We start from the raw sequence: 14,247 nt of genomic DNA on the forward strand, positions 1-14,247 counted from the left end.
ATGACAAGTACTGTCAGCACAAATGCAGCAGTGATGGTGAGTAGATTTACGGAATAAAACAGTGAGAAGCTGAGCCACATGGATGAGGATACTCTGAGAAGTATCTGTGCATGCTAAACTGCCTCAGCACACCTATAGTGACAAGTAGCTCATTGTTTCTTGACTTAGTTCCTTAATGGTTTAAAAAGTACAGAAATTGGAATTTCAATTGCTTTATGTCACATGTACAAAGTATGTACAGTGAAAAGCATACTGTTCACAAAGATCAATTTATTGCACAATGCATTAAGGTAGTACAAGGAAAACCAGTAACAGAATGTAGAATAAAAGTATAACAAAATGCAGTACAAGTAGACAATAAGATAGTGGATTGTGAGCTCAAGTCCATCTAATTGTACTAGAGAATCTTATAAGAACAGGGTAGAAGCTGTCCTTGGGCTTGCTGGTAAGTACTTGCAGGCTTTTGTATCTTTTGGCTGATAGGAGGTAGAGAAGTGAAAATGTCTGGGGTGCATGGGGTCATTGATAATGCTGGCTATTTCACTGAGGCAACCAGAAGTACAGTCTCCATAGAGGGGTGGTTTGTTTCCATGATGTGAATTGTGTACACAACTCTGTATTTTCTTAGTCACAGACAGAGCAGTTGCATTACCAAGCCATGATGCATTCAGACAGGATATTTTCAACAGTGCGTCGATAAAAATTCGTAAGGGACCATGGGAACATGCCAAATTTCTTTAGCGCCCTGAGAAAATAAAAGTGATGGTGAGCATTCTTGGCTGTGGTGTCCATGTGGTTGGACCAGGACAGGCTTTCGGTAATGCTCATTCCCAAAAACATGAAGATGTGGACAGAAGCATAGACACCAACCCATTTCCAGAAGTCAATGGCCAGATCTTGTGTTTGGCTGACCTTGACAGAAGTGTTGTCATGGCACTATGACACTGTCAATTCATTGGCCCCTTCCTGTAAATATAATGCACGCCTATCCTTTAGCCATTATTCACTGGCAGACCAATGCATAGGTTATTTATGAATATTGAAAGGAAGTGTTGCCAACAATACTATGATTAGGTTCCTACTAAAGTTAAACTGGAAAGCAAAAACTCAGTATACAGTTGCTTTCACTGGACACTAAAGATACCAAAAGTGGACAAAAGGACACATTGTTCATACACAAACCTGCCACTTTTGATACTTAACTTGATAGCCCTCAGATTTTACAGATCATTTCCCAAATTTAAATTATCAGAGTTGAATAAATGCTTGGCAACAAACACAGCAATTCTATTGGGGGCATGGGCCATCCTCTTGCATTTTGTTTTTGTAAACAGCTTAAAATCAATACATTTTGAAACAAACCAGTTTTGATTGCAAAACTTCTACGAATTATTAATGCACAATTCTAAAATCCAAGTTGAATGCTAAAATTGTGAAAAATCACTTTCATAACCTCTGACCTGATCACCTGATGAGTTAATAGAAAACAATATAGCTGCTTTTCAGTTTAACAATCTGCAACATTTTAAATCCTTAGTAAAACTCAATTTTTAAATCAATTTTCCTAAAACGTAGTTATAAATTAGGACTATAAAAAACAATTCAGAAAGCAAATTGAATAATCATTATATTTATTGCAGGCAAAGTAATTCCAGAATAAAATTTCATTTTAAAAATAATTTACCCGGTCTACTTAAAATATACTGCTGAACTTGTGCACTTCTGAAGTTAATTTTCAGAAATCCTGAGAATAAAACATGTCAACTTTCCAGAGAAACAACATTTAATTAAAAAGTATAACTAATCTTCGCAAAAGTAATTTTCATTTAATGTATTATTGCTCACCAATATCAGGAGGGAAACAGCTTTCTTATAACAAAAGTAGAGTATCTTTCAAGTAATAACTAACTGTGCATGCAAATTCTGAATTGAACTCCTAACACTTACTGCAGCACTCTTCCCAGGAAAGCTGAAGAATGCATCTGGACCTGGCTTCGGTGGAACGTGATTGAAAATGGTCAACAGTTTCACTGCATGTAGCGGCTGCAAAGAAAGTTATTAAAAAGAAAATAGTTGACAAAAATTTATAAAAACACTAAACCATAATACTATCTACATCCATGCGTTAAGAAAGCTTTCAACATTTTGTCTTAAGTGCCCAAGCTCAGTAATTACAATAGTTAAGGTCAATGTGAAATTTTCAAAAATTGCATTAAAGAAACCTAATGAGCTTTATTCTCAAATCAGTAACTTCCATCAATTACCACCATTGTTCAAAAAAAAAACCTAGCCTCAATTAAGTGCACAACTATTCGCTGCACTGATATTCTGCATATTATCAAAAGTTCAGCCACTAAACAGGGAACCTAGAGGTAAAGCACAATTTGCTGAAATCCCCTTCAGGACAGAAGAGCACTCCTTTAAAATTGTTTTCATATCTTCATATTTTGCACTAAAATAATAAAGGCTTTAAGTGATCAATTTTCTGTTAAATTAACTGTCAAAATTTTAATTGATTCCAAAAACTACAAATGTTTCTGAATGTCCTTGTCACGAAGTTTTAACCCATTTTCATCTAACCAAAGTTACAGCTTTTGACCATTCTTAAAAATCAATTAAAAAGAGCTGGAAATTACCCATTGTCCTTTTTCTCCTTGCACTTTGCTGACTAGTAGTTTCAGTTCACGGACACTAATATTGTAGCTAGCCAGCACTCCCAGCATATCAACCAGCAAATCTGTAAGTAATAGGATAAATTCGTTTTTTAAAAAAATGTTCAAACATGCAATATAAATTTATATTGAAAGAAAAATATGTGAAAAATATTTAATGGATTTATTAACTCCCAGTAAAGTCAATTACTCTGGTGAACCTATGAAACAGCAAAGGAGGAGCAACCAAATGTGTACTAATGAAGACAAGAACAATGCTGGAACACGCTGGAACATATTTTGTCACAAGGCAGTTTTATGTCAAAACTGGTTATTTACAACCTCATTATACACAATTTTTCCAAACAAAACTTGTTTATTCAACTACTAACAAAGACATTTATGCTAAAAAAAACTCTTCCTTTGCTAAAATATTCAACCGTTTAAATCATAAAGATATTTATTTCAGAACACCACGCAAAAAATATGGCTAATCTATCAGAGGTGGTAGTCACCTGTTTATAAAGAGAATAAAGCATTAGATACAACAAGCTAAGTGAATCATTTGAAATTTTAATAAGAATCTTAATTTCTTACCTCAACAGGTCAGTTGACATTTTGAAATAGAACATCACAAAAAGTAAATCTTACCTGCTATCATATTATTAGCACGATCAATTCTCTCCAGAACAAGTTCAATCAAACCGGCATCTGTGCAGGCCTGTAGATTGCGAACACTTTTTTTCAGAATAGCAATGAATATGCTCCAAACTTCAGCCTGGCAGGTCACATCACAACTGTCCAATAGTTCCACCATGCAGCAAACACTTTCCACTTCTTGGATGATAAAATTCATCTCCAAATCAAACTGTCCCCCTACAAGCTTCAAAATAAAAAGAGAATATACTATACAATCCAACTTTCATGAGAAATATCATTAATAAAAATTAAGCATACCTGTTTTTATACTATCTATTTGTATGCTATAAATCTTACTTGTTAAAATGAAATCATATTTGATAAAATTCCATTAAAGCAGCAGACTTGGGACAGAAGATTTCCCGGAATATCAGACACCACTCCTATTAATATCTGAACACATTTTTGTGTGTTTTTTTTTTAAATGTTACAAATTAGTAATACAAATTTTTCCAAAAAATCCTGTGAATTTAGAGTGAGAAATATTTAGACACTTTTCACCCTGTTATGCCACAAACCCTCTCTTCATTCCTGGTCCCTGGTATTCCCTAATCCTGGCCACACTCACCACTTACATTCTGAACCCAGCTCACATTCCACACTGGAGTCAGCCACATTTTGGAAGATCAGGATTTCCAAACAATCTGAAACTAGAGGATCAGCTTTATTCTACCGAAAACAGTCTGAGAAACTACAGCACAATGAAAAATGTGATTCATTCTTTGCCTTTTTCTTTTCCAAAGCATTAAAATTTCAAGATTTAAGGCATCTAAACAGATGCTTACATTAAAAAGAAACAAATTATATTACAATTGATGAAGATATCCAATGATAGGCATGGGTTATGCAATAAGAATATATATTTCAGGAAAGAGTAAATATATCTGTCTAAGCTGGAGGATCTTTTAGCTCAGCACCACAATGCACTAAACCAAGACTCCTTCAGTATCCAAAAATCTATCGGTCCAATTCTAAACATTGTCAACAAATGAGTCACTGCAGCCTACGTGAATTGAAAAGAAAGCCTCCTCCTTATTTTAGGAATGTGACCCCCGGTTCTCAGCACCCCAGCCAATGGAAATATTGTCAACATCAAGCCCCACAAGGAAGATGTACATTTCAATTAAATCACCCCTTATTGTTAATCCTTGTACACAAAGTAATTGCCATTGCACTCCCCCTCTCATAAGCAACATACACAAAATGCTGGAGGAACTCGGCAAATCAGGCAGCATCCACGAAGAGGAATAAATAGTCAACTTTTCAGACAGACCTTTCATCAGGACCTGAAGTCAGACACAGGAAGGGAGCAATCACTCTGTTGGGACTATTCAACAGATCTCCCCAATAGCAACAAAGACAAACAGCAGATTGAGAGGAGGGCTTTGGAAACATATCAAATTTTAATTTCCCTAATATTAATTGGCACCTCCTTAGTAAAAACAAAAGATTTAGATGGGGCAGAATTTGTTTGGTGTGTCCAGGAAGGGTTCTTGACACAATATGCAGACAGTCCGAATGGAGGAGAGGACATTCTGGATCCATTACTTGACAATGAACCTGGTTAGGTGACAGATCTCTCAATCTGGCATCCTTTCCACGCCTCGATGTGACAAACCTATCCAGAGCCCCATACAAGTGCTCCTTAAGCAACTGCCACATTTCCATTATACACATCTGCGAAAACGTTTTGGAGACAGTGACCACGCTCCCCAAGTTTTCACAGAACTTTAGACAGGGATAGGAGCAGACAATATTGGAAAGTACTTCATTGGGACAGGATGAATTATGATGCTATTAGGCAGGAACTTGGAGCTGTAAACTGGGAACAGATGTATTCAGGGGTACATCTGAGAGGGTGCGGAGGAAATATATTAGGATGCTGCCCAGTAAAGAATTGAATTGAATTGACTTTATTACTTACATCCTTCATGTACAAGAGTAAAAATCTTTACGTTACATCTCTGTCTAAATGTACAATCATAATTTATAATAAATTATGTACAACAGGACAGTCAATATAACATAGAAATACAGTTGCATCGGCATGAATTAATCAGTCTGATGGCCTGGTGGAAGAAGCTGTCCCGGAGCCTGTTGGTCCTGGCTATTATGCTGCAATACCGTCTCCCAGACGGTAGCAGCTGGAACAGTTTGTGGTTGGGGTGACTCAGATCTCCAAAGATCCTTCAGGCCCTTTTTACACACCTACCTTTGTAATTCTTACAAGGTAAGTCTTATGAGGATATATGGAGCAAACTTCAGCTATCCTCTTTGGAGCAGTGTTATCACTTTGGAAGACCTTCCTGGGCCCAGCATGCAAATGCAATTAGGAAGAAAGCACAACTGTGCAGCTATTCCTTAAGAGGTTGTGAAGATTCAGCATGACATCTAATACTTTGACAAACTTCTATAGATGTAGGGGAGAGAATATTGGCTGGATTCATCACAGTCTGGTATGGAAACACCAATGCCCTTGAATTTAAAATCCTACAAAAGTAGTGGACAAGGCCCAGATTATCACAGGTAAAGCTCTCCCCACCATAGCGAACACCTACATGAAAAGCTGTCACAGGGAAGCAGCATCTTTCATCAGGGACCTACCCACCTTGCCACCCAAACATGCACTCTTCTCGCTACTACCTTTAGGAAGGTGATACAGAAGCCTCAAGACCTACATCACCAGGTTCAGGTTGACTCTGTGGTTAAGAAGGCATACAGTGCATTGGCCTTCATCAACTGTGGGATTGAGTTTAGGAGCCAAGAGGTAATGTTATAGCTATACAGGATCCTGGTCAGACCCCACTTGGGAGTACAGTGCTCAGTTCTGGTCACCTCACTGCAGGATGTAGAAACTACAGGATGCAGAGGGGATTTACAAGGATGTTGCCTGGATTGGGGAGCATGCTTTATGCAAATAGGTTGGGTGAACTTGGCCTTTTCTCCTTGGAGTGACAGAGGATAAGAGGTGACCTGATAAGAGATGATGAGAGGTATTAATCATGTGGATAGTCAGAGGCTTTCTCCCAGGGCTGAAATGGCTAATATGAGAGGGCACAGTTTTAAGGTGTTTGGAAGTAGGTACAGAGGAGATGTCAGGGGTAAGTTTTTTTTAATGCAGAGAGTAGTGAGCGTTTGGAATGGGCTGCCGGCGACGGTGGTGGAGGCGGATACAATAGGGTCTTTTAAGAGACTCCTGGATAGGTACATGGAGCTTAGAAAAACAGAGGGCTATGGGTAACCCTAGGCAATTTCTAAAGTAAGTACATGTTTGGCAGAGCATTGTAGGGCGAAGAGCTTGTATTGTGTTGGAGGTTTTCCATGTTTCTATAACTACTACCACACAACCATCAGGCTTTTGAACCACCACCTGCCCTGTCATTGAAATGTTCCCAGAACCAGTGGGCTCATTTTCAAGGACTCTTCATCTCACGTTCTTGATATTTAATGTTTATTTATTTATTATTTCTTTCTTTTTGTGTTTGCAGTTTGTTGTCTTTTACCCACTGGTTGAACACCCAAGTTGGTGCGGTGTTTCATTGATTCTATTATGCTTATTTTTCCATTATTGATTTATTGAGTACTCCTGCAAGAAAATGAATCTCAACACTGTATATGGTGACATATATGTACTTACATAATAAACATACTTTGAACTTTGATGGATGAGAAGCAACTTAATTTACCAGATGCAAGGGGCATGGATGGAGTGGACAGCTGGAGACATTTTCCCCAGATCAGAAATGGCTAATATGAGGGGGCATAATTTTAAGGTGAATGGAGGAAAGCATAGGGGGTGGGGGGTGTATATCAGAGAAAGTTAAATGTTTTTTTTAAAAAACACAGGAGGTGGTAGATATTATGAAAGTAGTCACCAAAGAGCCTGTTTCTATGGTGAATGATTCTCAGCCGATGAATTTTCAATGATTCATTCATTAGCACACCATCTCCTCAAAACACCAATACTTTTAATCTCACTCTACCGGGGCTCCGCGAGGGATCATGATTGAAGGAAATAAACATTGTTTTTTGAACTTTGGGCAACACGTCATGCTAGCACTCGCAGTGGTGGGCAGTGACCAAGCAGCCCCGGGAGCAATCTCGTTAGAGGTCTCTCAGCACAGTGTGGCAGTGCACAGCAGGACTGTGTTTGGTTGAGTCCATTCTCAGTTTTTCAAAACGAGAAAGCAGAGGCCATTGATAATTGGTGAGGGCTGTATTGCAAGGAGGAGAGGATAGTAGGTTGTTAGCTGGTGAGCACTATATTGGAGGGGAGCACGGATGATGAGTGCTGTATTGCATGGAGGGGAAGCTGGTAGGCTGATGGTGAGTGCTGTATTGCACAGATGGGAGGACAGTAGGCTGATGAAAAGTGCAAAGTACATTTTCCAAGCATTGATGGACTCACCCAACTTAGGCTGTGATGTCAGCCTCTCCCTCCCAAATTACCTCCCCCAACTTCCCATTATGCGCTGCCGACTGACTTATGGGAGCGAACAAACTTCCAGTGTAGTCAAAAATTGGAGGGAAATTTTCATTCTGAAGACAGTCCAGTGTGGTGTGTTTTTTTTTTTAAAAAAAGGTGTGAGAGGGATTCTAGGCCAAGGCCTACGGACAATTCTGATAAGGTTAATGATGAAGAATTGCAATTTTCCGAGTCACTTCATTGTCAGCAGGCAGTCCACCTTGAGTCATTTCAACAACAGACACAAAAAAGTCTTTTTAAAAATAAAACTACAAAAGTTTATTTACACAACAAATACAAACATTATTTACAAGACTGAATAAATTCAAATTAAAATACGTTTACTACTGTCTATAAAACAGTTAATTCCCTGTGGGGCCACACTGCCCCCAGAAATCCCCCACTGTACACATTGTGACCGCATGCTCCCTCTCCAAGGACAGCCAGGCTCGAACGTATCCACGGAAGAGGGGTAGGTAGTCAGCTCCGGCACAGCCCTTGACTTCCCACTCCCTAGACCCATGAATGGCCATCTTGGCCAGGCCCAGGAGCAAGATCCTCCTTGTGACCCGCCCCCCTCTGGACTGGGTGCCCGTATGTGAGGAGCACAGCGCTGAAGTGCAACCTGGACCTGAGCAACAGTCCCCTCAGATACTCAAAGCTGGGCTGCAACCCCTCACACTCTATATCAGGATGGTGAACCTGCTTAAAAACCTGTTGCACGGTACTGCCCTATGCAACACCTTCCACCCCAGCTCCCCAATGTACAAGGGAAGGACCCCTGCATAAAGATTTCCACTGGGGACCTCCTCTGCTGCCAGATGGTAAAACAGATCGCTAAGGCCAGTCTGGTCAGCAGATGAAGGCAAGAAAGTGACAGATGTGCAAGACCAGCCCGTACAAGAAACACTTTAAAGCGTCACAGCAAGGCATGGCAGGCATCCCTGTGAGATGGCTCATGTTATGCAGAACCTGCTCACATTATGCAGCACCCTGTCCCGCATGGTATCCTGAGGCCTGGGTCCGATGAGCAATTCCAACCCATCAGGTGGTGGTGCAGCTGGAACCACTCCACTTACCCAAGCCCCCTCAATGGGGACCAATCCACCTCGCAGTAGAGCACCAACCCCCACTGGCACAGGAGCACCCTGTCTGGATGAGACTAGACCCCATACCCTCAACACCTCTTGGTAAAGTGAGGCAGTTCCCTCAAAGTGGCGTGGCTGATGCTGTCTACTGGAAGCTGTATGTCCTCCTGCAGGCAGTGTCCCCAGCAGAGACAGTGCATCGCCAGCTCATGCCATCACAGAGGATGGTCACTGTGCAGGTATCTCTGCAGGGTCCTGAGGCAGAGAGCCACCAGCTGGGTGCACACACACACCAATGACTGATCACCATCTGCGATTGGAAGACTCAGGACCCAATACCTCCTGTTGACCCAGAAATTGTCCACCAGCCTTTTCTGGGTCCTGGAGACAAAAAGTGGGTGGAACTGAAGTAATCAACCAGTACCATATCTTTACAATAAAAGCTACTTATCAATGGGTTTTACATGGACTGGTGATCCAAGTTGTCCTATTCCATTGTGCCTAATCTATGGCAAACAACTTACAAATGTAGCAATGGTTCCAGTAAAATTGAAAAGGCACAACTACAAATCACAGCCACAAATAAGTGCTGATTATTTTAAACAACTATTGGAATCTCAAAACAAACAGATTAAAACTTTTGAAAATAAAGTCACAATCAGTAAAAGGCCTCAGGAAGCAAGTTATTTAGTAGTTTTAAGACCACCTCACTTGAGAATGTTTAAAAGAACTGAAAACCTGGACAAAGAACACACCAATCTCCTATGACATACAGAAATCCGGTGGCTTAGCAGAGGAAGAGTTCTCAACAAGGTGTTTGAGCTGAAAGGTGCATTGCAGGAGTACGTTCAAGAAAACAGTAGGCCATATTTTGCTAAGTGTTGTGATGATGAAGAATGGCTGCAAAAATTTGCCTACTTAGCATATATTTTTCATCATCTGATCCAGTCTCCTCAAGGCCCCTGCAGAAAATGTATTCACTTCAACTGACAAGATTCTTGGATCTGAAAAGAAACTGGATCTTTGGGAAAATCATGTTGCAAATGAAATAATATCTAATCTAATCTATTATATTATATTAATCGTGAGGATTGTCCAATATGGGTCTTTTTGGAAGCCAACTCTGTTACGAAATTTTCTATTATTTCTCCTCTTCGATCCTCTCTTCCTTTATCTTTAAATAAATTAACTGACAGTTTGGTAGTTAAACACACTGAGGATCTAGCTACAGTTTAGAAAACATTTCGGTTTATTGAGATTTTCCCTTTCTAGTCCTATTTTTTCTAATTTTTTCTAAACCATCTACGACTGATCTGTTTTTTAAAGAATGGGATAAATTAGGCATTAAACAATTTCAGGATCTGTTTGTTGGAGAGTATCTTTCTTCTTTTGAGCAGCTCTCAGTGACATATAACCTATCAAATACCCACTTTTTTCAATATCTACAGATTAGAGATTTTTTTAAGATCTAAACTACATATATTTCCTACTAGCCTGGATAAGAACATAATAGATGTAATTTTTAATTTGAAACCTTTTGATAATGGCTCAATATCTTATACTTATGGTCTGTTGTTGGGACTGATAATGGCTCCTTTAGACAAAATTTAAAAAAGATTTGGAAAAGGATTTACAGACTTCATTATCTGATGAGACCTAGAGGGTTATTTTCAAAATGGTTAATTCTTCATCATTATGTGCTCATCATTCCCCCCTACAATTTAAAGTGATACATAGGGCTCATATGTCGAAAGACAAGCTCTCTCGTTTTTTTGCAGATATCTCCTTATTGTGACAGATGTAATAATGGAGACGCTTCATTAATTCATAGGTTTTGGTCATGTTTGAGCCTTGAAAAATATTGGAAAGATGTATTCCAAACTTTTTCTGTACTTTTTTAAGTTAATTTTAAGCCCAATCCTTTGACTGTCTTATTTGGTATTGTTGAGGAAAGAGCTATAATTTTGGAGCCTTCTCATTTGCGGGTACTCGCTTTTATTTCTTCCATGGCTAGGAGGGCGATCTTGCTTAAATGGAAGGAGGTTGTTCCCCCCCCCCCCACAACACATGCTCAATGGTTATGCGATGTTATGTCATGTTTAAATTTAGAGAAGATTCGTTGTTCGATTTCTGATTCTAACCAAGATTTTCAAATGCTATGGGGACCCTTTCTGAACTATTTAAAAAATCTTTGAATTGTTATTGTTATTAAAATATAGATCTGGGCCATTATTATAAAACACTATATGGTAAAGTACACTTTTTTCCCCCCTCTTTTTTTAAACTAACCAGCTTTGTCTTGGTAGTGGGTATAGAATTCTTTTTTATAATATAATTAACCGTATCATATTTTATTTGATTGATCATGAATATGGAATACCGTGATTGTATCAGTGTGATTTATATATCGTGCATTTCATGCTATCTTATTTTGATTTGTACTAAGTATCCTTATGAATTCTGTATTTGTGTATATGAAATTTAATAAAAATATTGGAAAGAGAAAAGAAAACCACTTGGAAGAACTGCAGAACAAGATTGAAGAGTACTTTCCTCTCTTTCAACACAAGTGTATGACAAGTTTATGAGGGACCCTTTCTCTGAATCTTCTGCTTATCCCAAGAATTTGACTTTGAGAGAAGAGAAAGAACTTCATGTGCTACACTCTGATCATGCACTCAAGATGAGATTTACTTAACTGCCCTGGACAAGTTCTGGATTTCTGTGAAAGAGTATACTGCCATGCACAGGAAAACAATGAACATTTTGCTGCAGTCTTCAACTTCTTACAAGTGTGAGCAAGCTTTTTCTTGTTTAACAAACGTCGAGCAAGGATAGAAACCATCTAATTTCAGATAAAGGTGAGATCCATGTGTGTTTATTTCAAGTTGGACCCAGAATTGTGAAATTTATTATAGTTCCCTTATGTTTTTAAAATTTATGAAAGAGAAAGAATGATTTTGAGAAAGGTAAGCCAAGCTTAAGGAGCATTTTTTTCCAAGAAAGGTTGGCTAAAAATTCATTCTCTGCTCAAATGACAAAAGGTGAATAGAGGAAACTATAGGGGTAATTTATCAGAGGCAAATTATTTTTTTTGAAACACAGATAGTGGTAGGTGTGTGTGTGTGTGTGTGTGTGTGTGTGTGTGTGTGTATAATGCACTGCATTTGTGGTAACACTGGCAGATATATTAAGGACAATTAAGAGACTTAGACAAGCACATGGATGAAAGGAAAAAGGAGGGCCAAGCGGGAGGGAAAAGTTAGATTGCATTTGAGTACGGTTAAAAGAGCGACATAATATTAAGGGCCAAAAGGGTTGTACATTTCTATGTTCTTTCATTCGCCTTACTTAATCTATCTTGTTTGTACCTTTACTATATAAGTTTCCTTTTCTCTGCCGAACATCAATTAGATTTTTATTACAAAATTCTCTATCACTCATGACCTTGGCTTTCAGCTCATTACCATCTTGCAAATCTTATTATATACATTAATAACCGTACTCTCAATTTCTTCCTCTAGTTGCTAATCTCTCCTTGTACGTTTCCCTTTCCTTCTCTTTCACTGCGAGATTCTGAGCCAAATATAGTTGGACAAGGATCCATGGATACGGAGACACTACTTGAATTAAGGAACAGAATGAGGGAAGTGTCTTTCTGGAATTGTTTTTCATAATGTTATTGAATAGCAGGGTATGCTGAAGATGCTGTGGGTATATACCTCTGGCTCCCACTTTTTATATTTTTCTCAATGTTTGTGTCCCTCTTTTTGTGTCCGCTTCATTGTCTCATTCACCAATATTACTTTGTTCCTCCGGCCTTCTCTACTTCCCCAGCCCCTCAGCTCCTTTCCTTTCTTGTGCCACCACCACCTCTTTCATGATCTATATCCACTCTTAGCTCTGTTTACTCTCTACCTTCCCAATACCTTTTGCATTCTTCTCTTCTTCTGTCTATATAGCCTGAAATTTTCCCATCAGGAGCAGAATGATTCCAAATGAAGAAAGGGTGTTGTTGGGAACTAGAACAGTTACAACAGGAGTCTCTTACAGGGCATTTTTATCTTCAGCCAGATAGCATAGTTACTACAAAGGAGAAACTCCAGTTTGGGAAGAGAACAAGAAAACATTCAGTTACAAAAGCCACCATCGCAAAGTTTACAGGAAGTAAAATATTTTATAGGAATTGTGCATATTAAAGAGAACATTCACTTCCTTAGGCATTCAAGATAACCATTAGTTGCAAAATTCTACAGTAACTTCAAACTATATTGGGCTATCATGGCAAAATGCTGCACTTGCATTGGAAAATATGCTAATTAAGCTGATAGCATTACCTATGATCTTGCTATGCTGGACTCAAGTTCTATAAATTTAACAATTCCTGGGGCGGGGGGGGGGGCGGAAACAAAGAAATGTGATATGGGAAAGAGGTGAAATTATTGTTATTATACCACAAGCACTAAAGAGGTGCACTTTTTTAAAAAAATAATTAGAAGAAGAAAACACAGCTCGACTCTTCTCTCAAAATCAGGTCGGGAACAAACCTAACAAAGACCAGGGAGCAACTCACCCATGATTTACAGTCCTAGACACTCAAATAAGATTGGGGGAGTGGGGGGGAAAAAGGAGGAGAAAATTAAGCCAACTGAGAAATGCTATCTGAAACACTTGCTCCTCCCAGTAAATTAAAAACCCATTATAAATACAGACATGATTGCAATGTTCAGTGATCTACTTTCATTACAACCAACAGAACTCTTTCCGATATGACATAATTTCAATTCTACTAATGCATTTCTGAAAATAACTTAAATTCTACAATAGAATTAAGTGGAATTGGTTACAAAGAGTAATTCAAATTTCATGTGACGTCTATAAAGTGAAACTATCAAATTAAAAGCAGCATTAATAATCTCTCAGCTTCCAAAGTTCTATTTGTCTACTTCTAGCCACTTAATTTCCTCAAATATAAACTAGAATCTTGAAGAAGGATCTAATGCTTTCCCAGCGTACGTGATGAATAAACTCTTCTTGGGCTTCAAGCTGGGTACAGTTATCAATTATAACTGACATTTCGATGATAAACTCTGCAGCTTCTTTGGGGATGATCCCTGGGCATGTCTAGTCCAGTAGTATTTATACCAATGTAGTCCATCCCTCCTGATTGGTTAGTCCTCATCCAACTAGGTTTCCACTCTCCCACCCTGTTAACTATTGACTTCCAGCACTCTCCTCACCCCATCTTCTTCAATAGACTGGTCGTAGATGTAGCAACGAATCCCCAGCATCCCACTTCTACAGGGAAAATCTTGGTCTTCCAGCCATTCTGGGCAGCTTCAGT

At 38.8% G+C, this 14,247-nt stretch overlaps 1 protein-coding gene across 2 annotated transcripts in view; it reads right to left on the reverse strand.

The window, feature by feature from the left end:
• Positions 1-14,247, reverse strand: part of lrba (LPS-responsive vesicle trafficking, beach and anchor containing) — an 803,145-nt gene that overhangs the window by 769,066 nt on the left and 19,832 nt on the right. For both annotated transcript variants that reach the window (XM_072256051.1, XM_072256050.1), the window contains exons 2-4: positions 3,303-3,534; positions 2,637-2,737; positions 1,948-2,043 (exon numbers count right to left, since the gene is read on the reverse strand). In XM_072256051.1, the coding sequence (XP_072112152.1) occupies positions 1,948-2,043; positions 2,637-2,737; positions 3,303-3,534 (429 nt within the window). The remainder of the gene's footprint in view (positions 1-1,947; positions 2,044-2,636; positions 2,738-3,302; positions 3,535-14,247) is intronic.

This window comes from Mobula birostris, chromosome 4, assembly GCF_030028105.1.
Source record: "Mobula birostris isolate sMobBir1 chromosome 4, sMobBir1.hap1, whole genome shotgun sequence".
Classification (NCBI taxonomy): domain Eukaryota; kingdom Metazoa; phylum Chordata; class Chondrichthyes; order Myliobatiformes; family Myliobatidae; genus Mobula; species Mobula birostris.